Below are 22798 nucleotides of genomic sequence, written 5' to 3'. Positions count from 1 at the left end.
ATTATATTCATTGATTTTCCTTTAGCTTAGTCCCTTCACACAGGGTCACACAGCGGAATGAACCGCAAATATACCAGCATATGTTTCACACAACGGATGCCCTTCCAGCTGCAACCCAGTACTGGGAAACATCCATACACTCTCGCATTCACACACACTCACATGCACTACGGCCAATTTAGTTCATCCAATTCCCCAACTGTATAGCACATGTGTTTGGACTGTGGGGGAAACCGGAGCACCCGGAGGAAACCCATGCCAACACAGGGAGAACATGCAAACTCCACACAGAAATGCCAACTGCCCCAGCCTGGACTCAAACCAGTGACATTCTTCCTGTAAGGCAACAGTGCTAACCACTGAGCCACCATGCTGCCCAAATTATATATAAATATATATGTAAATATATTTCTTTTGTATATTTTTGTGTATTTAGTCATATATACATAAATATGCACAGTACACTTGTATATATTATGTAAATACAAACGTTTATCTGGAACGTGATTAATCCTGATTCATTGTTTGACAGAACTATTTAAAAAAATCGTAATATTTCCAAACAATTGTTCATTTCTTGTTGACTTTAAGGGCTTTCTGAAGCTTGATTTCTCTTTCAAAACATTATCAGTAATAAATCTGTGTTTCAGGACAACGAAACAAAACCTCTGGTCATTTCATCACTGCACAAAGTGCTCCTCACATTCATGATATTGTAGTGCATCTGCAGTGTAACATGCCCTTTCAAAGCAAAACAGCGTTGCATGTGAGACGATACACCAAATAAATTCATTCAAAAGTGTCAGAAGTGACGGCATACGTCGTTGAAACAAACATACGTGACGGACTAATGCATAAATATGAACGGAAAACATATACATTTGGAGTCAATACATACGGTGTGTGGTGTGAGATTGAGGCGATTTGAAATAGCTCACAACAAACACAACATCTGTTCATTCACGCTGCGTTTCGATGCGCTGTATAAAAAGTCTCTTTACAGATAAAAAGAGTGCGAGAGTATCAAAGTCCTTTGGGTTTGTTTCTCATTATCATCACTTTCGATTTGGAAGTGATGAAACTTTCAAATGCCCCCCCCCCCCCCCAAAAAAAAATCGCTGTCGAATCCAGAGCCAATCAATATGGCGTTACTGACAAGAAGAAGGGAATAAATCACATCTGAGTCAGAGAAACACCCTTGCTTTCAGTGTTTTTTAAGTGATGCGGTGTATAAAATATATATGTACGTCTAAGTGCTTCTGGTGTTTGTTTAAATGTTTCTGAAATCTGACCGACATTCACTCCAAACCGAAAGTGCTGGTCTCCTCCACTGCCGTCAGCATCTTCTCGTAGAGCATGGAGAATGAAGGATAGGGGGGAAGATCCAGCCGGTTGAAACACGTGTGAGCCCTACAACACACAGAAATACACAGAAATCCCAATAAGATGTAATTGAATACTATTTCAGCGTCTCATAACAAGCAGTTAAAACCTCTTAAACATGTGCATGTTTTAATAAATGCCTTCTCTTTTTATTTTATTGATTATTTTAATCAATAAAATAACTATTTGGTATACTTCTTTAAAATAGTCATATCTCTTGTTGCAAAAATTAATCTCTGTATTGTTTGTATATATTTTTATGTTGTATTTACATTGTAATTGCCTGCTGTTGTTGAATTGTAAAGAAATTCTGTTCGTGCACTTCTTGGGTTGCCAGATTGCGCCATCTTGTGGATAATGTTAGCCATTGCGTTTGTGGCCAAATGGGTTGTTTTAGATCACGGGTCACCAAACTTGTTCCTGGAGGTCCGGTGCCCTGCAGATTTTAGCACCAACTCTAATCAAACTCACCTGAACAAGCTAGTTAAGGTCATACTAGGTATACTTGAAACACTCAGGCAGGTGTTTTGAGGCAAGTTGAAGCTAAAATCTGCAGGGACACAGGCCCTCCTGGGCCGAGATTGTTGACCCCTGTTTTAGGTAATGAATGAGATGTTGTTGGTCTTCATTTGTTAACTGAGGCTTTATCAATAAATTTGTTGTGTGCTTTTTTTTTACAACACCTGATATCATCACTATCTCGTTATATGTATGTATGTATGCATGTGTAAATGTATGCACGTATGTGTGTTTATATTAAGGTATAGCGCTGTAATTTGTTATTTTTACCTATTTTTTAGTGAAGCCATTTTTTTTCTTTTTGTTGCTTCGAATTTTAGAATGAAAGGTTGAATGAAACCAGTATAATGTAATTTAAATGTCAATAATTTAAACTTAATTTTATTCTGTTATATTGTTGATACGACACTAATGAACGTTGCTTATGAATAATACTCAAAAAATAATAAAAATAGTAAATATATAGTTTTATATGTATAAATTGATTAGGTCAAATTTAGACAGACAGGCTATAGCGTAATACGAGTCATAAATAAACTTGTATCTTAATTTCAGTAGTACATTACCTGGGCAGAGATGTGATTTTCCCCCATTTCTCCACACAGAAGCGCCGCGGCCCATTGCTGCCCCTGAGCGAGGCAAAGCCCTCATACGGGATACTGGACGTCCCGGTCACAAACTGACACAACAGACACATTTCAGACACCGTATTCATATGCCCCATGATGCTTTGCATGAATTATGAGAGTAAACAATCTTTGAAATGTCACTTTGAACAGCATCCATACAATATTCAAAAGGCAAAATTACATATGACCATTACTGAACTGCAGGAAATATCATGAGTAAACAATCTGATAGAACAAAACACTGAACTATGCTTGTGGTATTAATGTCACATATAAATAAACTTACTTTTCACTATGTATGTGGATTTTTTGTAGCACAGCCTTATTATCTCAAGTCATTTGTTACAGAGTTTTTTTTTTATCTGTTTATTAAACTTTAAAAAAAAATAGCAGGATAGATTTACACAAATATAGAAACAAATATTATTCCCAACCCTTCCCCACAAACAAAAATAAATGACTATCACACACACACACACACACACAAAAATTAAAATAAATCAATCAACCAATAATGTAGAGCCGATTGTGTTTAAAATTATAAACAAATAATGTAGTGTCAATTGTGTTTAAAATTCTAAATAAATAAATAAATAAATAAACAAATAATGTAGTCAATTGTGTTTAAATTATAAATAAATAAATAAACAAATAATGTAGTGTCAATTGTGTTTAAAATTATAAATAAATAAATAAACAAATAATGTAGTGTCAATTGTGTTTAAAATTCTAGATAAATAAATAAACAAATAATGTAGTGTCAATTGTGTTTAAAATTCTAAATAAATAAACAAATAATGTAGTGTCAATTGTGTTTAAAATTCTAAATAAATAAACAAATAATGTAGTGTCAATTGTGTTTAAAATTATAAATAAATAAATAAACAAATAATGTAGTGTCAATTGTGTTTAAAATTCTAAATAAATAAACAAATAATGTAGTGTCAATTGTGTTTAAAATTCTAAATAAATAATGTAGTGTCAATTGTGTTTAAAACTATAAATAAATAAATAAATAAATAATGTAGTCTCAATTGTGTTTAAAACTATACATAAATAAGTAAACAAATAAAGAATAAATCAACCAATAATGTAGTGTCAATTGTGTTTAAAATATTAAATTAATTAATTAATTAATTAACAAATAATGAAGTGTAAATTTTGTTTAAAATTATAAATTAAAAGATAGATAAATAAATCAATTATGTAGTGTCAACTGTGTTTTCAAACTATAATTAAATAGATAGATAGATAGATAGATAGATAGATAGATAGATAGATAGATAGATAGATAGATAGATAGATAGATAGATAGATAGATAGATAGATAGATAGATAGATAGATAGATAGATAGATAGATAGATAGATAGATAATGTAGAGTCAATCATGTTTAAAATTATAAATGGATGGATGGATAGACAGACTGACAGACAGACAGACAGACAGACAGACAGACAGACTGACTTTGAATTCACTATGCAAATAAAAACCCTAAGACAGTCTGTCGAAGTACACACATACTCAGAAAACGAAAAACAATGGGTCTCAAGTCTCTTTTGAAAGGAACTTCCTCAAACTGGAAGTGCAGGCCATAATTTAAACGTTACATTTCAGCACTCACCTGGAGTAACCGGAGTCTCTGCTCATTGTTGAATCGCTCCACTGCCGCCCAGAACCAGCGGATCACGATGTGGTTATCATGATAACCTGGAGGGGAAAACCAATAAACTCGCTCCAGTGAGCTCAAAATGTGACCAGTATGGATAACAGACACTGTGAAAGCACACAGTCTATCAAGCGGATTATATTTCAGCCATAAATCAGACGCTTCACACTTTGACGCCAGTTTGAGATGCTTTATTGGAGATTTTATTAATATTACTAAGGCTACATGATACTGGATACTGTGATGTTGTTGATTATTGCAATAATGATATTTCTTACATTATACAGTGCTCAGCATATACAAGTTCACCCCTCACAAATCTCTCTTTTAAACTCATATTTTTATTTATGCATTAGATTAGTCAGTACTGAATTAGTATGTATCTAGAGCTTATCTTACAAAATAACTTACAATAATGGTTAAAAAACTAGTACAGTCAAATGTATGTTATAGAAAAATATTAAATACAAATTTAAAAAAGAGGAAAAATCAAGAGAAGCAAAACAATGGAAAACTTTAGTTGATGTTTTGTAGGTAGTAATTTTTATTTTTATTTTTGCAATATTTTGCTTGAATTTAATTGTATTATCTTTCAGTTTTTTAAATATGTTTGGTGACTAAAATATTATTTTAAGAAATATATCTGTTTAATAAATCTGTTTTATTTAAATGCACCAAAATACATTGCCCATATTCACTTAGAAATGGAAAAAAATGTTCATTTTCAAAATGGGGTGTACTCAATTATACTGAGCACTGTAAGATTTCACTTGAAAAATGCTTTAAATGTTATGTGTTAAAATCATTTATTTATTTAATAATATTAAAATTATGAGGTAAAAAATAATTTTAAAATCTAATTCATTCTAATTTAAACTCAAAAACTGGGTCTTAAGTCTTTGAAACACAATAAATGAGTAAAAACCTCAGCAGATATTCTGATGGGCTGTTGTCAATTCTTGTCCAGATTCCTGCCATTAGTGTTTATTTTCATCTCTGGTTTAACCTTTGGGCTGCTCCAGCCAATAGCAAAACAGCAATTGCTATGGAGGCGAGGCTGAAGTAAGACCTTTTCTGATTGGTCAAATTTAGATAAACAACCAATGCATAAAAAAATAACATCTGTGATACGAACAGTAAAAGTTAAAAATTATAAGCCCTCCTTTAGCTTCCAAAATATTTCCCAAATTACTTTTAACAGAGCAAGGACATTTTCACAGTATTGCCTATAATAGTTTTTGTTCTGGAGGAAGTCTTATTTGTTTAATTTCGACAAGAATAAAAGCAGTTTTCAATTTTTTTAGACAATTTTAAGGACAATATTATTAGCCTCTTTAAGACTTTAATTGTTTAAATTGATATTATAATACTGTGAGGCTGTCAATAAATTATTCCTATTAACTTAAAATATTTTACAGTTGGATGGATAGATGGATTTTTGTTTCTTTTTTAAATATTTCCCAAATGATGTTTAACAGATTCAGGAAATTTCCACAGTATGTCTGATAATATTTTTTCCTATGGAGAAAGTCTTATTTGTTTTATTTCGGCTAAAACAAAAGCAGTTTTTAATTTTTTGAAAACCATTTTAAGGACTAAATCATTAGCCCCTTTAAGCTATATTATTTTGATAGTCTACAGAACAAACCATTGTTATAAAATTACTTGCCTAATAACCTTACCTGCCTAGTTAACCTAATTAACCTAGTTAACCCTTTAAATGTAACTTTAAGCTGTACACTCTAAAAAATATGGGGTTATTTTTTTTTACCCAAATCTTAGATTGAGGCATTTGGGTAATTTTTGGGGGTAGTCTTAAGTAGTTTCAACCCAGCTCTTTGTGTCAAATTAACTCACAGCAGGTAGATGAGAATTTGATTTATGCTCATAGCTGATGTTTCTGAATTTAAAAATATCTTACTAGCACCTTTTGTACACCTGTAATTGAAGCTGCACATCCCCCACCGTACTTCAGTGATGCCGAGTCAAACAGACACAATTGCTGGGTCATCTTTCGCAGGCATTTTTGGATCAAATTATCCTATTATTTAATTAAAAATAACCAATTATTGGGTAGAAAAACAACCCATTTATGGGGTTAAAAATAATAACCCAATTACTTGGGATAATTTAACCCCTGATGTGTTCTGTCCCATACTTACCAAGCAGTAGGGTTAAAAACAACTCAATTTGGGTAGTTTTTAACCCAGTGCTTTTTAGAATGTATAGAAGTGTCTTGAAAAATATCTAGTCAAATATTATTTACTGTCATCATGGCAAAGATAAAATAAATCAGTTATAAGAGATGAGTTATTAAAACTATTATGTTTAGAAATGTGTTGAAAAAATCTCTCTGTTAAACAGAAATTGGTGAAAAATATAAACAAGGGGGCTAATAATTCAGGAAGGCTAATAATTCTGACTTTAACTGAATATTGCATATAGTGTTATCGCGATATCAGTAATTTTGTAATTTATTGTGCAGCCCTAATTATTACTGCAGTATTGATGAGTGTGAATGTGTTTTACCTCCTCTGTATTCAGTGTTGTTCCTCCAGTCTCCCAGATCAATCTCTGCTGTCCCAGCGATCACCAGCTCCAGCTCTCGTGCATCAAACACAGACACCAGCCGCGCATCTACAACCTGCAGTCAGTTCATACACACAGAAACTGATCAGTCCACAACAAGTAATTCGTTATTGTTTGTTTGTTTTTTTAGGCCGTACTCACACTAGGTACAGTTGCCTCGAACCGGGCCAAAGCATGCTTGTCCCCCCTCCCGTCTCCCCCGACGGCCCGCACTCACACCACAAATGGGCCTCGGCACGCTTACGTCATCGCTGCTGCGCTGTTCAGTGAGAAGCGCTCTCTCACTCAGCAGCACAGTGGAGATTTCTCTAGTTATATCCTTTCAGTCGTTTGTTATGCAGTGACATGCAGTCAAATATTTCGCCATACAGTCCTTAGGCATGCGGTGACACGCAGTCAGATATTTTGCCGAACAGATCTGCCACATTTGGCACTCAAAAACAATCATAAAGCCCTCGTGCTGCAGGAATGAGGAGGTCTGCTGAAGCCGCGCAGCTGTCGTGTTGTGAGGAGTTCTATAATAAACTACGACATTTTGCGTTCACTGAACATTAAGAATGATTAATAAATCCATATGAAACAGCCCCTTAAAAGTCACGTCTCACTTTCAGTTTCGGGAACTGAACCGCACTCAGGCACACCTCTTCCAACCAGGCCAGGGCCGGCCAAGTGAACCGTGCTTGAGCCCGATTCAGCACACTCACACTTCTCAAACGATCCGGGAAACGGGCCTGGGCTCGGTACGGATGGCATAGTGTGAGTAGGCCCTTAGTCATGTCACTTAAATGTGTACAGTTGAAGTTAGAATTATTAGCCCCCCTTTGAATTTTTTTGTCATATATATATATATATATATATATATATATATATATATATATATATATATATATATATATATATATATACATATATATATATATATATATTTTTTTTTTATACTAAATTATGTTTAACTAATATTTGATAACATTTTTTCTTCTGGAGAAAGTCTTATTTGTTTTATTTCGGCTAGAATAAAAGCAGTTTTTAATTTCTTAAGAACCATTTACAGGTCAAAATTATTACAGATCGAGTTTCTAATTAATGATTCACTGATATAATATATTTGTTAAGAGCGAGTCTGCAATTTACGATTCCCTGATTTAAATGATCCGGACAGAGCGAGTCTCTTATTAATGATTCATTAATTCAAACCTTGAAGTGGGTGGTTTAAAATACCGAGTATTGGCATAATCTTGTGAAACTTTTGGAATGCAGCTAAGTCCACAGATTTTGCAATTGCAGTCCATAATACAGACATGAGGATATTTCTGAACTGAACATCATCAATCATAAATTAAACCGACAGAGCTGTGTTCATTAATTCATATTCTGTCTCATTTCATTCAGGGTCACTCTAAATAATGCAGGATTTTAAAAATAAACTCATTGCTCATTCGGTGACTAAATCTTTTGTCAGTGAAGCTAAATTAAGGAAATATGAAATTTAGAACAACGGTATGAGGAAAAACACAAGACTTGGCTCCTTTAGATTTTCATGATCATAGTCATTATAATCATAATCACTATCATACTCATATTATGATTACAGTCATGTAATGACAGGCAAATAAAGTTTGATGAACAACATTAAAAACATTAATAAAATGAGTAACTAGTGTAAATAAAATGTGCTTGTGACTGTAAGTCAAGACATATCGCATTTCTGATTTGCTTTTCAATAGCGAATGCAGCTGTCACACTTCTTTTTAAAGCACTTTTTTTAATATAAATTATAGGTGGGCAGAGATAAATTTTAAGAAATCAGATTAATCTTACTGTAATCTTGGAAATAATCTAGAAAAAAATCATTAAAAAGTCTTACTGAACTCAAAAAGTTTGTAGTGCACTACCAAGAAAGCATTTACAACCAAAACAGCACACTGACTCAAATCTGTCAAGCAGAAATTCAGTGAAGCAGGATTGTGCGGTTCCTCAGGGCAACAGTGAACGGCAGAAGTGGCGAATGTTTTGGAATGTTGATTTGATCTCAGTACCTCATAAAAGCCCCGTACGAGACTCTCGGTCTGCTGGACGACGCCGCGCTCGATACGCCACTTCACCATGCGTTCGATGTACTCCTTCTTATTCTTCTCCGACACTGGGATGTTTGCACCGCCAGGCTTCAGCTCGCGCTCTGTGATCTAACACACACATGCACACACTTCTGTAAGACAATGGTGACAGGTTATGTAACAAATAATTCATAAAAAGCGGGAATCATCACAAGATAATGAACACCAGTACAATAATACACTATAGGACTGTGCAATATGACAATTAATACAGTTAAGCCTGAAATTATTCATACCCCTTGCAAATTCTGACGTAAAGTTAGTTTTATTCAACCAGCAGCAATAACAACCACAACAACATCAGGCAGTCTGCTGAGAAACTCAGCCAACATTTGACATTTCAGCACAACAACCGAAATCTCAAAGCCAAAGTGGCAGACAAAAACATTAACAGTGGCCCAGCCAGAGTCCTGACTTAAATCTGATTGAGAATCGGTGAAGGGAGTCAGAATTTGTAAGGGGTATGAATTATTTCGGGCTTGACTGTATATCGTACGGACAAAATACAAAGTCTATCATTTCGCATAGTATAGTTCTTAGGGTCGCAAACTGCATGTGAATCCTCACCTCTTTTGTCAACCCGACTCCTACGTTACAATGGTCTGTAGTGTAATGAAGCTAACACGTTTTTAGGTCACACACTGACCTGTCCGAACACCTCCTCATTGACTGTGAAGGTCAGATCCAGCATATCTTCTATGTCATTGTCCTTCATCCACTGAAGACTCTGATGAAACTCCTCATCCAGATACTCCAGATCACTCAGATCACACGGGCTACATGTTTAAACAAACACGTATGAAGTCAAATAATCTGATGGTGATAAATGTAATACAGAACATGTAGTTCAATTTTCACTCACATTCTCAACAGGCCTTTGTAGAAGGGTCGTGTGAAGAAGGCATCCAGTAGGTATTGATGGATAAGAGCGAGACCTAGAATACGGCCGCTGAAGCGAAACCTGACCAATCAAAAACATGTGTACATTATAAAAGCAACCCCAGAATAAAAATATGTTGTGTATATAATGAAAACAACGTCATGCCAAAATAAAACTGGGACTTATTTACGCTAGTTTGACTGGAATGGAGTCTACAGTCTTATAGGTTAATTATAGTACGTTTTAAATCTTGATTTTAATGATGGATTTGGTGAAAGTGGTGGTGACGCAGTGATGCAATGGGATGGCTGTCGCCTCACAGCAAGATGGTCACTGGTTCTAATCTCGGCTCAGTTGACGTATCTGTGTGGAGTTTGCATGTTCTCCCTGCATTCGCGTGGGTTTCCTCCGGGTGCTCCGGTTTCCCCCACAGTCCAAAGACGTGCGGTATAGGTGGGTAGGCTATGAGCGTATGAGTGTGTGTGTGGAGGTTCCCAAAGATGGGTTGCATAGGCTGTGTAAAAACGTCCTCGACAAGTTGGCGGTTCATTCCGCCGTGGCGACCCCGGATTAATAAAGGGACTAAGGCGACAAGAAAATGAATGAATGAATGTGGTGAAAGTATTAGCAAGGACTTCAGAAATCTGCTCTCACCATTCATGATGATTGTCAACGAAGGCAGACATGGGACTGATCTGAACGGTGTAGGTGTCGTTGGCTGAATACTCAAACAAACCATAATAAGGGTTAAAGAGCTCCCTCGACACCAGAAAGAAAAACTCTCTTGACGGGCCACTGTAGTCCAATCTGAACAGAAGCAAAAACAGAAAAATGTGTTATAACAAAATAAAATAGAAAAATAATAATTTAATTAAAATAAATAAAAAAGAAAAGAAAAACAAAATAAGAAAAAAAAGTAATAATTAACAAAACAAAACACAAAATAAAATTATAAAAGAAAATAAAAGTCAATTATTATTAATAATAATAAAATCAACAAAAGAAAATAAAAAATAATGAAATAAGAGTAAGAAAAGAAAAAATTTATAAAATAAATAATAAAACAAAACAAAAATATAAAAAGCTATAATATTGAGATAAAATAAAATGAAAAAAAAAACTAAATAATAAATAATAAAAGAAAAGAAAAAATAATAAAATAAACAAAACAAACAAATTAAAATAAAATAATAAAAAACTAAATAAAAGAAAATAATATTAATAATAGTAATGAAACAAAAAAACAAAATAAAAATAACAAAATAAAACAAAAACAAAAGAAAAGTAAAAAAAGAAAATAATTTAAAATAATAAAAAAAAATATCATAATACAATAAACAATTATAATAAAACTAAATAAAATTTAAATGTAAACAGTAAACAACAACTGATCATAACAAAATACAATACTGGGTTTAAAGACTATATCTAAAACTGAAAGTAAAACTAGTCAAATTTGTTCAAAACAAAGCAAAAAAAAATCTAAATAGTTTTAAATAAAAAAAAAATCAAGAAAAAAATTGTAATAGAAATAAATGCCTAAAATCATTATAATACAACAAAATGTAATTAAACAAATATACAAATGTCAAATAGTTTTAAAGTCTGGTTATTTTTTTAAATCTAGGGTAACACTGACCCTTCTTCTCCAACAAAGCTGACGTAGAGTTTGCTTCTCTGGAGATCTTTTCGAGAGTAGCACATGATCTGATTGAAGGCATCCTCCAGTAGATGATCTCTGCGGATTATCAGCCTAAAACAAACACAGGTCATCATGAGTGTGAATGAGTGTTCATACATTATAAAGCTCAGAGTACGGCACAGATGCTTACTTGACTTTACCAGGACCCTGTCCGTATCCTTTAGTCTCAAGCTTGCGATAGAAATTTCGAAGTTTGGCTTCAAAGTCTCGTTTGTAGGGTGCAGGGGCCCGAGCGTTGGCTCTCTGTGTACCTGAGAAGAGAAGATCAGGTTTACAAAACAGTAGGCTAAAAAATCAACTAAAATGTCTGACTCTTTGCACTTTACACTTGCTCTTTATTTGCATTTATTTTATATCAACTGAGTCAGATAATTTAGCAATAAAATAAATGAAACATAACTGATCTCTTCATGTCAATCAGTCAATCAACCAACCAACTAATCAGTCAGTCAATTAGTCAACCAACCAACTAACCAACCAACCAACCAACCAACCAACCAACCAACCAACCAACCAACCAACCAATCAATCAATCAATCAATCAATCAATCAATCAATCAATCAATCAATCAATCAATCAATCAATCAATCAATCAATCAACTAATCCATCAAATCAATCAACCAACCAACCATTTAATCAATCAATCAAGTCAATCAACCGATCAACCAACCAACTAATCAGTCAGTCAATTAGTCAACCAATTAATCAATCAATAAATCAATCAATCAATCAATCAATCAACCAACCGACCAATCCAACCATTCAATCAATCAAGTTAATCAACCGATCAATCAAGTCAATCAACCAACCAACCAATCCAACCATTCAATCAATCAATCAAGTCAATCAAGTCAATCCACCAACCAGCCAACCAATCTAACCATTCAATCAATCAATCAATCAATCAAGTCAATCAACCGATCAATCAAGTCAATCAACCGATCAACCAACCATTCAATCAGTCAATCAACCAACCAACCAACAAGTCAACCAACCAACCAACCATTCAATTAATCAGTCAACCAACCAACCAACCAACTAACGAACCAACCAACCAACAAGTCAATCAACCAACCATTCAATCAATCAGTCAACCAACCAACCAACCAACCAACAAACCAAGCACGTAACCAACATTCAACCAATCAGTCAATCAATCAATCAACCAACCAACAAGTCAACCAACCAACCATTCAATCAGTCAATCAACCAACCAACCAACAAGTCAACCAACCAACCAACTAACCAACCATTCAATCAATCAGTCAACCAACCAACCAACCAACCAACAAGTCAATCAACCAACCATTCAATCAATCAGTCAACCAACCAACCAACAAACCAAGCGCGCAACCAACATTCAACCAATCAGTCAATCAATCAATCAACCAACCAACAAGTCAACCAACCAACCATTCAATCAGTCAATCAACCAACCAACCAACAAGTCAACCAACCAACCAACCAACCAACCATTCAATCAATCAGTCAACCAACCAACCAACCAACCAACAAGTCAATCAACCAACCATTCAATCAATCAGTCAACCAACCAACCAACCAACAAGTCAATCAACCAACCATTCAATCAATCAGTCAACCAACCAACCAACCAACCAACCAACCAACCAACCAGTCAATCAACCAACCATTCAATCAATCAGTCAACCAACCAACCAACCAACCAACCAACAAACCAAGCGCGCAACCAACATTCAACCAATCAATAGTTCAATCAATCAAAAATGTAGTTACATTATTGTTCTCAATAAATTGTTATCAATCAGTATATTTAAACAAAGGGAAAAAACAAGATCTGCATAATATCTAATGAGAAATAAAAGTCTAACCTCAAAGTTTAAAAAGTCCACTTAAATTTTTTAATAATAAAAGTTTAAAATAAATAACTGAATAACTAAGCAAGCAAGCAGATTAATGACTGAACAAATGAATTAATAACTAACACTAAAAATAACAATAATAACAAAAGTAACTTTTACAAATTGACCAAAGAAAAGAGCTGCAGAATTTGCTGAAGCAGCGGACAGAGTAATCCCGGCGGTGACTAAAGTCAGATCATGGTGAATTAGCCCATGAATCCCTCTGGCAGCGAGACGTCCGCCACACTCCAAACAGACTCGTGGAAATCACAGTGTCAGTTTAACAGCTAAAAATCCAGCCTGCAGGGATCAGCCAAAAAGTCCCTGGACTCCAGCTACATGTCAAATCCCAGACAGCGGATTTGATCCTTTGGAGGCCAAGCTGAAAAATACCCAGGAAATCTGGATGGCTGAACGCCAAGCTCCACAACCAAAGCAAAGCAATACTGCAAATAGATGCATAGGTCTCAACATTAAAAATCTCAAATTATGCTATTTAAATGGTTCCAGGTTTTCTTGTCTCCTAGGGCTTATATGCATCTAAGATCAACATTAGAAATCAGCAAATTCCTCCAAAAATCACAAACAATTACATTGATTAAATTGAAGATTTGTTCAATGCATCATAAGATTTACGACACGAGATATCAAACACTATATACTTTAAAATGTCAGCAGCAGCCACTGCTGTATTGCTGGTTCATACGACTAGTTTTTAGGTGCATAGGCCCTATTGGAATACTCTGTTTCTTATTATTATTCTTTTCTGGAACGAATCGCAATTTCGCAATTTCAAAAAGCAGTCTAAACATGCCCGAAAACTCACAAAACTTTGCACACGCCCCAGAAGTGGCGGAAATTTACATTTGGTGTAGGTTTCAGAAGTGGGTGTGGCAAAATGACTCAACAGCGCCACCTATGCACATTTGACGGAATGGCCCCCTGGCTACGTTTCACACACACATACGAAAAGGCATGGTATTTTAACATATTCCTCCTAGTGATTTTGTCAGATCAACACCAGAATTGGGTATTGTCATCTAAAGGCCTTGGTGATGTTAAATTGCGAAGAGTTTCCGTCGAAAAGCGTGTCCGTGGCGGCCTCGCAAACTTTGACTATTCACCACGAAACAGAACGTTGTTATAACTCAGGCATGCATTGTCCGATCTGCCTCAAAATTCACACGATAAGAGTCCTGACCTGAACAGGTTTACATGCCAATACCCAGATACAGTTATAGCGCCACCTGCTGGCAACAGGAGATTACAAATTTTACAGTGTAACAAATTTTATCCCATCAAATCCATGTTCCATTAGTTTAGTCCAAGGCCTTTGTGATGTTAAATTGCGAAGATCTAGAGTTTTCACCGAAGTGCGTGTCCGTAGCGGACTGACAAATTTTAGTGCTTCGCCATGGAGGAGGAAGTACTTATAACTGAGCCAAAAAATGTCTGATCTGCCTGAAAATTTGCATGTTCAATGAGATTCCTCTCCAGAAGGCATCAACATGCCCATATTGAGTCACAGTCATAGCGCCACCTGCTGATAGAAGAAAGTTTGGCTTATAACTCAACCAGACAATGTCTGACCTGCCTGAAAATTCACATGCTCTATAAGATTCCTCTCCTGAAGACATCTACATGCCAATATTGAGTCACAGCCACAGCGCCACCTGCTGACAGAAGCAAAGTTGGCACAAATCGGTGATTATCTCGGTAATTATGTATATCAGCTGAAATTTTATTTTCCACTGTTCTCTGTCATCCTAAGGCCACCGAGCTGCAGTGAGCCCGGGTGCATCGCTGCTTGCAGCTTTATTTGGCCTTATTGTTTAATGCGGAAGTGCGCTCATTTTTGCGACTGTTGTAGAAGTTTCGATTCAGCTGCCTATAGGATTAATGACTAGGAATAATTACGGCAGAAAACGGGTAAACTACTTGTTCTACAAACAAGTGTGTTCATGAAAATACAGACAAATGAGAATAATAAATAAGAAAATATCAGTTTGCAATATCAAGCAGCAGAACGAGATGTTTCTAACGACTAAAAATCAGTGGAAGTGAATGTGGCCAGAAAGCCACACAGATTGCAATGGCGGCACCCGCTCATACGTGAAGAATAAGGCCAATAATATTGCAAGAAAAATACACCAGAAATGGCAGCATCATAGACAGTAGAAGAGACAGACATTCCTCTTATTGGTAGCTGGATGAACAGACCTGGAGAGTTTTGAGGAGAGGAGACTGGAGACCCTCGTGGTGACTGGCAGTAGCTGGGGTGCAGTAAGGCATGAGGTGGCACATACGACATCACTTCCTCTTCAAACAAACTACAGCAAGAATAGGAAGCAATTAACATGAATACAAGAATACTTTAACATGAGTAGTCTGTCTTTAACTTGAGTAGTCTGTCTTTAACTTGATTTAATGGTTAAATTTAATTAACAATTAACCCAGTCACTCTGCCCTCAACCTGTGTACATTTTATACAGATGATTGAAGATGAACATGTTCCAGGACACCTCACTGCCAGATGGAGGCTATAGATTACAGTAATATGCCACAACAAGTCAAGATATTGGAGCAAAAATGTAAAAAATGGGGTAAAAATGTATTATTATTGTTAGTCTCATGATTGTATCAAGTTATATGTTCACATCAAGTTGTTTTTGTTTTGAATGTTGAGTGCATTAGGAGCCGATGTGATTGTATAAACTGTTCAGTAAGTTATTTTTCTAATATATATTAGACAATATGTTTTTACTCAGTTCTGCCTATAAAAAAATAATATTTATATAATATTTTATATCATATTATCTTCCACTTTTACAGTGTTAAATTCAGTACCTGAGCAAAATCACCAGGTCTGCATCGCTGGAGAGACGAGCCAAGCCTGACGCTCCTTCATTACGAATGAACTGCACCTTCTCCCTGCAGATCAGAATCAGAAAAGTCAACATTCTCATAATCGACAGGCTCAGATTGAGATTTATTTTGTAATGTTTCGCACCTGAGTGAGTGATTCCTAATGAGCTCAGGCTGCCTCTCCTGAAGGATATCAAATATGTTCGGCTGCCGCAGAAATGCCACTATTTTTTCATTATAGGCTGAGAAAAGAGGAGCAAAGCAGCTGGTGAAAAGACAAAACTTACAACACCATTTGGCTCCACACTTTGACAAACAACTGCTTTAATATACAATTTATAGGATTCCAGTATTATTCAGCTTACAGTGCAATCGAAAGGATACTTAGGCAAGTCATTATACAGAAATGGTTTGTTCTAAAGAATATAGAAAAATGTTAAATGGGCTAATTATATTCACCTTAAAAAAAAATTTTAAATGTAAAAGCTGCTTTTAATCCAGCCAAGCTAAAATAAATAAGACGTTCTCAGGAATGAAAAAAAATCTGTGAAAATTCACCCTCTAAACATCACTTAGAAAATATACTTTTAAAAGAATACAAAATAATAATTATTATTAATTTAATATATTAATAATATATATATATATATTAGTTGAAGTCATGTTTTTAAACATAATAGTTTTAATAACTAATTTCTAATAACTGAATTTTATCTTTGCCATGATGACAGTAAATAATATTTGACTAGATATTTTTCAAGACACTTCTATACAGCTTAAAAGGACATTTAAAGGCTTAACTAGGTTAATTAGGTTTACTAGGCAGGTTAGGGCAACTCACCAACAGGAACCAAGTCTTGACACTGGTTGCGATTGGCTGTGAAGGTGTTGGAGGGGCGTGGCAGTACAGCGGGTCCAGCATGCCGAGGATCGTCGCCTACCTGCAGAACAAACGACACAGGAAGTGACCTCAGATGTCTTTCACACATGAACTTTCATGTAGAAATGTAAAAAGGTATGCAAGCCTTGGGTCATACTATTTCCTCATTAATGGACCATTCTGTTACTTAGTTATGTGTTCTTTTAATCATCTTATCACATCATCCAAATGTATTCTATATTTAATTATATTTATATAACATTAAAAACATAAAAGTTTTTCATTAGGTTAGTGATAACAATTAATAAAACGTTTTAACCTCTCCACTTAATTGTCAGACTCATGTGTCCACCATGTATGTATCCACCATGTACATATATATACAGTACAGTACAGTATGAATGTGTGTGTGTGTGTGTGTGTGTGTATGTATGTATGTATGCATGTATGTGTGTATGTATAAATATATATACATACATATATATATATATATATATATATATATATATATATATATATATATATATATATATATATATATATATATATATATATACATATATATATATATATATATATATATATATATATATATATATATATATATATATATATATATATATACATATATATATATATATATATATATATATATATATATATATATATATATATATATATATACATATATATATATATATATATATATATATATATATATATATATATATATATATATATATATATATTCACCTTTAATTGATAGAAGAGTATAGACAGAAGAGTGTGGAGCAGAGAGAAGGGAAAGATCGGCATAGGACTGGACTTGAGGAATCAAACTCAGGTCGCCATGAGCACCGGAGTGCCATGTGTTGACACACTACACCAACATGCAATTTAATAACAACATGCAAATATAATAATTTTATTCATCACTAAAACATTCCACTACTATACATAATGCAAATACTAGTTCTAAAGTGGGCTGCACGGTGGCGCAGTGGGTAGCACAATCGCCTCACAGCAAGAAGGTCCCTGGTTCGAGCCCCGACTGGGTCAGTTGGCATTTCTGTGTGGAGTTTGCATGTTCTCCCCATGTTGGCGAGGGTTTAGGGGAATTAAATAACCTAAATTGGCCTCAATGAATGCGAGAGTATATGGGTGTTTCCCAGTACTGGGTTGCAGCTGAAAGGGTATACACTGCGTAAAAATATGCTGGAACAGTTGGCGGTTCATTCAGCTGTGGCAACCCCTGTTAAATAAAGGGAATAAGTCGAAGGAGAATGAATGAATGAATGAATGAATGAATGCTTTCTAAAGTGACGTTTTCTAATATTTATACATCTATGCCATCCAGCTGCTGAAAAAATGCAACAACAAAAAAAAATTCACACTCTTGGCTGTATATCAGCACAACATTGATAACGTTTGCACAAATTTAGCTCTATCACTGCTAATGTGATATTGCTAACATACAGTGCTGTTTTTACAGACAATTCACATAGTACCTCCTCATGAATTCACACATCACCATTCTCTCATTAATACTAATTGAGAAGGCTAATACCTAATTGATAAGACTTCATTTACTTTTGCATAATTCAGCAGATATTAGCTCCCTAGTGAGTGTACTTTAAAGATGAAAGCTTCATTAAGAGCCTCTGACTGCAGATCTGACAGCTCTTTTGCTAACGCTGAGCGGACTAAAACTTTCCCTGGCCTTTTCTTCCCCTTGGTGTTTCTACGAGCGCAGGGACATTTTTAATTAAGAGAGCTCATTTGCATTTTTATATTACGAAGACACTGAGGATTTAAAGATCAGTGGAAGAATATTTAGACACAATATGTTTACATGCATCCACATATGGCACGCTGACAAGTGCACTCGCACAGGGGATTGTAGGGTGGACTGATGTGGAAATGACAGAAGTGCATGCTGGGACACAGCACAACCAAAGTCATCGGCATATTTACGAGGCCTGAGAGGTCGATCCGTTCTCCACACGACCACAACCGGACACAAGCTTGCGCTCCCTAATGAGAAACCTGCTGAGAATGTTTAATGGGGAAGGATTTATACAGGGCCACAGCTAAAAGTTTTCTCATTATAATATCCTTGGGGTGGCACGGTGGCTCAGTGATTAGCACTGTTGCCTCACAGCAAGAAAGATGCTGGTTCGAGTCCAGGCTGGGCCAGTTAGCATTTCTGTGTGGAGTTTGCATGTTTCTCCCCGTGTTGGCGTGGGTTTCCTTCTGGTGCTCCGGTTTCCCATAGTCCAAAGAACTGGGTGAACTAATTGGCCATAGTGTATGAGTGTGTCTGAATGTATGGGTGTTTCCCAGTACTAGGGTGCGGCTGGAAGGGCATTCACTGCATAAAACATAAGCTGGAATAGTTGGCGGTTCATTTCCCAGTGATGGGTTGCGGCTGGAAGGGCATCCGCTGCGTAAAACATATGTTGGATAAGTTGCCGGTTTGTTCCGGTGTGGCGACCCCAGATAAATAAAGGGACTTAGCCAAAAAGAAAACCAATGAATGAGTTGGCGGTTCATTCCACTGTGGTGACCCCTAATAAATAAGGGACTAAGCTGAAGGAAAATGAATGAATGCATAATATTCTGATAGAGTTCCATGGTTTATTTTGGGTTAAAGCGCACCTGAAATTGAAATTAAAAGCACAGTGTGTAATTTTAGCCACTAGAGGGCGAGTATTCACAACAAACAAAAGCATAAGTTGATTACACCGTGATTGTGGTGTAATCGTAGGAGTTGTAGTCTTCAAAATGTATTATCATGATAGTATGAATCAAAGTAGAGTGTTGCAACTGCTAAATGAGAAAATTAAAGTAGCAGCACTTTTATTATGCCACAGTCCACCACTTCTGTTTCTTCTGCTCATGACCAAGTGAAGAAAAAAGCAGTGAGGTTTTATCATACTAATAATGTATAAGATAAAAATTGATAGATTACAAAGTAATAATGACTAATTTGAAACTATAATTTGATTACATTACTAATTACTTTATGCAACAAGTAATTAGATTATTATTTGTAATACTTTTAAAATACTTAGAAAATGTTTAAGCTTGATATACTTTCAAAGTCAAATTTATTTCTTTCATTAATTCAATATTGACTGGAAAATATTCCATAGTTTGCATCTCTTCACAGTCTGCTTTTAGTCATTTAATAATTGACACACAGCACTGTCGCAATATATTTCTAAGCAGATCCAGCCCATTTATTGCATTGACAATTATACAAGTAATCTGACTGCGCTTCTGGAAAGCATCTATTAACTGACACATATGAATTAAAAAATATAACATAAAGTACAGTGCATCCGGAAAGTATTCATAGCACTTCATTTTTTCCACATTTCTTTATGTTACAGTTGGGTTGGGCGATATGGCAAAAAAATAATAAAATCTAGGTTTTTTATAAAGTTTGACCGATTCACGATTTCGATTTTGATTTTTTTTATTGTGTAACTAGTCAACTGAAAACATTACAACAACATGACTGAAGTAACATTCTCTTACTAAGTAACTTGAAAAACCATCTGGTTAAGGAACATTGTATTTTTAATGGCCATGTCATACATAAATTGGTCAACAAGGTGTAAATAAATGTAATACAAATTTATGAGTTAAATATCGTTGCAGATGATTTGAACAAAAATTATATGTGTAAATATTGCAGGAATACAGAGGTATTTTTTTGCAAGTTTTGTTGAGCCTAGGAAAGATTGGCTGTCAGCTCGGCTTTGACTTTGTCTTCTTCTGATTGAATGACAGGTTGTAATGCTGCTGCCTTTTTCTTAAAAAGATACAGTGAAAGTAAACTGAACATGGAAACTGTAAAGCCTAATTTAACCCAATGAGTGAAGTTGTGGACGTATAGCAGAAGCAAATAAAAGCACCAGATGTGTGTCTAATATAAAATAATAAATTTAATCTATTTTTCTTTTTCCTCCCTTTTAAATACCGATCATTTGATGTGCTTTGCACCACTCTCTGTATTATGCTGCCTGATTTGTCAACTAGGTTCGCTAAATGATGTAATGGGGGCGGGTACTTTCATTTTCATCGCTTTAATTTTCATTTCATGCTAACTTAGTCTCAAACTAAGACCGACGCGGTTTTTCACATGGCAGGTTTTTACGTCCGTCATACATGTTAAGGTTGAGTTTATCGACTTGATGAAGGAATGTCTTGACAATCCTAACAGACGTGACTCAGACTAATGCAACAGGTAAAATCCTACATGACTTCACACTTTAACAGACAGTCAAGCAGGTCGCACACCAGAAGCGCTGCGACACTGCGTGCACATGACAGTTTAAAGTATCACACACCAGACGCGCACATTCGCATGATATTTAACATAAAACTAATCAGATGGCACTCTGTGATGCGGTTGAAATATGAACTGTGTCCTGAATCGTGGCTGGGCGTCGCCGGTGTGTGTATAGAAACCTGTTCATTGTGCGACCTACTTCATACAGAGAGTGAACCAAAGCGCATTGGTGCCATTATAATGTATCAAATATAAAAAATAAATAAATAAAAATCGCAATTTCTCGATTTAATATAAAATTAAACCGTTGTCAAAACGTAAATTAGAATTAATCGAAAAAAATCGAAAAAAAATTGCCCAGCCCTAGTTACAGCATTATTCCAAAATGGATTTAATTCATTTATTTCCTCAAAACTCTACACACCATAATGACGATGTGAAAAAAAGTTTTTGAAATTGTTGCAAATTTATTCAAAATAAAAAAGCTGAAAAAAATCACATGTACATCAGTATTTACAGGGGTTTGTGATTGGAGGAGCCTGTGGTGGGTGTGGTTAGCTCACCTCTCCTGCGCTGTGGCTGCGCTGGCGGCTCAGATGCTGGCGGTGGGCGAGAAGGCTGCTGGGACGGGCGCTCTGCAGCGGCAGCCGTGGGTCGATGAATGTGGTCGCCCTGCAGTTGTGATCCACGAAGAAAGGCTGAAGGGGAAACAACATCATGTCAAGCTTTACCGCCAAGTAAGCAGGTCTGAGGTTTAAAAGTACAAACGTAAAGCTCATGTTGAAGCACTTACATGATTTTACATGGTAAAATCGCATGAAATATTTACAGTGTGTGTTACGGTTGTTCTTTCAAAGCATATTGAAACATTCATTTGTGGTAGCGACTGCTTTCATGTCAGGTTTCCATTAAAAGCATTTTACTGTAAAGCTCTTCCTGGCACATCAATATGATTAAATGTTGTAACTGACAACAAGCTACTGATAAATTTAATCTGAATATATGTGTGTATATATATATATATATATATATATATATATATATATATATATATATATATATATATATATATATATATATATATATATATATATATATATATATATATATATATATATGGTAGAGTCAAAATTATCAGCCCTTGAATTTTTTTTTTCTTTTCCCAAATGATGTTTAACATAGCAAGGAATTTTTCACAGTATATCCTATATAATTTTTTTCTTCTGAAGAAAGTCTTATTTGTTTTATTTCAGCTAGAATAAAAGCAGTTTAAAAAAAAAATTTAACCATTTTAAGGGCAATTTTTTTAGCAGTATCTGCAACAATATTTTTTCCTCAAGAAAAAAAAAATGTTATTTCACTCTCTAATTTTCAAAAGTCAATATAA

The 22798-nt window shown here is 35.1% G+C and overlaps 1 protein-coding gene across 1 annotated transcript in view; it reads right to left on the bottom strand.

Annotated features, from left to right (window-relative positions):
• Nucleotides 1-343: 343 nt before the first annotated feature.
• Nucleotides 344-22798, bottom strand: part of hecw2b (HECT, C2 and WW domain containing E3 ubiquitin protein ligase 2b) — a 91580-nt gene continuing 69125 nt past the window's right edge. The window contains exons 16-30 of the mRNA XM_003197612.7: nucleotides 21975-22109; nucleotides 17073-17172; nucleotides 16377-16473; nucleotides 16214-16297; nucleotides 15587-15696; nucleotides 11615-11735; nucleotides 11422-11535; nucleotides 10437-10589; nucleotides 9765-9863; nucleotides 9549-9678; nucleotides 8825-8971; nucleotides 6729-6843; nucleotides 4155-4240; nucleotides 2469-2581; nucleotides 344-1410 (exon numbers count right to left, since the gene is read on the bottom strand). Coding sequence (XP_003197660.3) covers nucleotides 1299-1410; nucleotides 2469-2581; nucleotides 4155-4240; nucleotides 6729-6843; nucleotides 8825-8971; nucleotides 9549-9678; nucleotides 9765-9863; nucleotides 10437-10589; nucleotides 11422-11535; nucleotides 11615-11735; nucleotides 15587-15696; nucleotides 16214-16297; nucleotides 16377-16473; nucleotides 17073-17172; nucleotides 21975-22109 — 1716 coding nt within the window. The 3' untranslated portion in view covers nucleotides 344-1298. The remainder of the gene's footprint in view (nucleotides 1411-2468; nucleotides 2582-4154; nucleotides 4241-6728; nucleotides 6844-8824; nucleotides 8972-9548; nucleotides 9679-9764; nucleotides 9864-10436; nucleotides 10590-11421; nucleotides 11536-11614; nucleotides 11736-15586; nucleotides 15697-16213; nucleotides 16298-16376; nucleotides 16474-17072; nucleotides 17173-21974; nucleotides 22110-22798) is intronic.

This window comes from Danio rerio, chromosome 1 (assembly GCF_049306965.1).
Source record: "Danio rerio strain Tuebingen ecotype United States chromosome 1, GRCz12tu, whole genome shotgun sequence".
NCBI lineage: Eukaryota > Metazoa > Chordata > Actinopteri > Cypriniformes > Danionidae > Danio > Danio rerio.
Note: the sequence above shows the minus strand (reverse complement) of the source record. Positions and strands in the feature narration are given on the sequence as shown.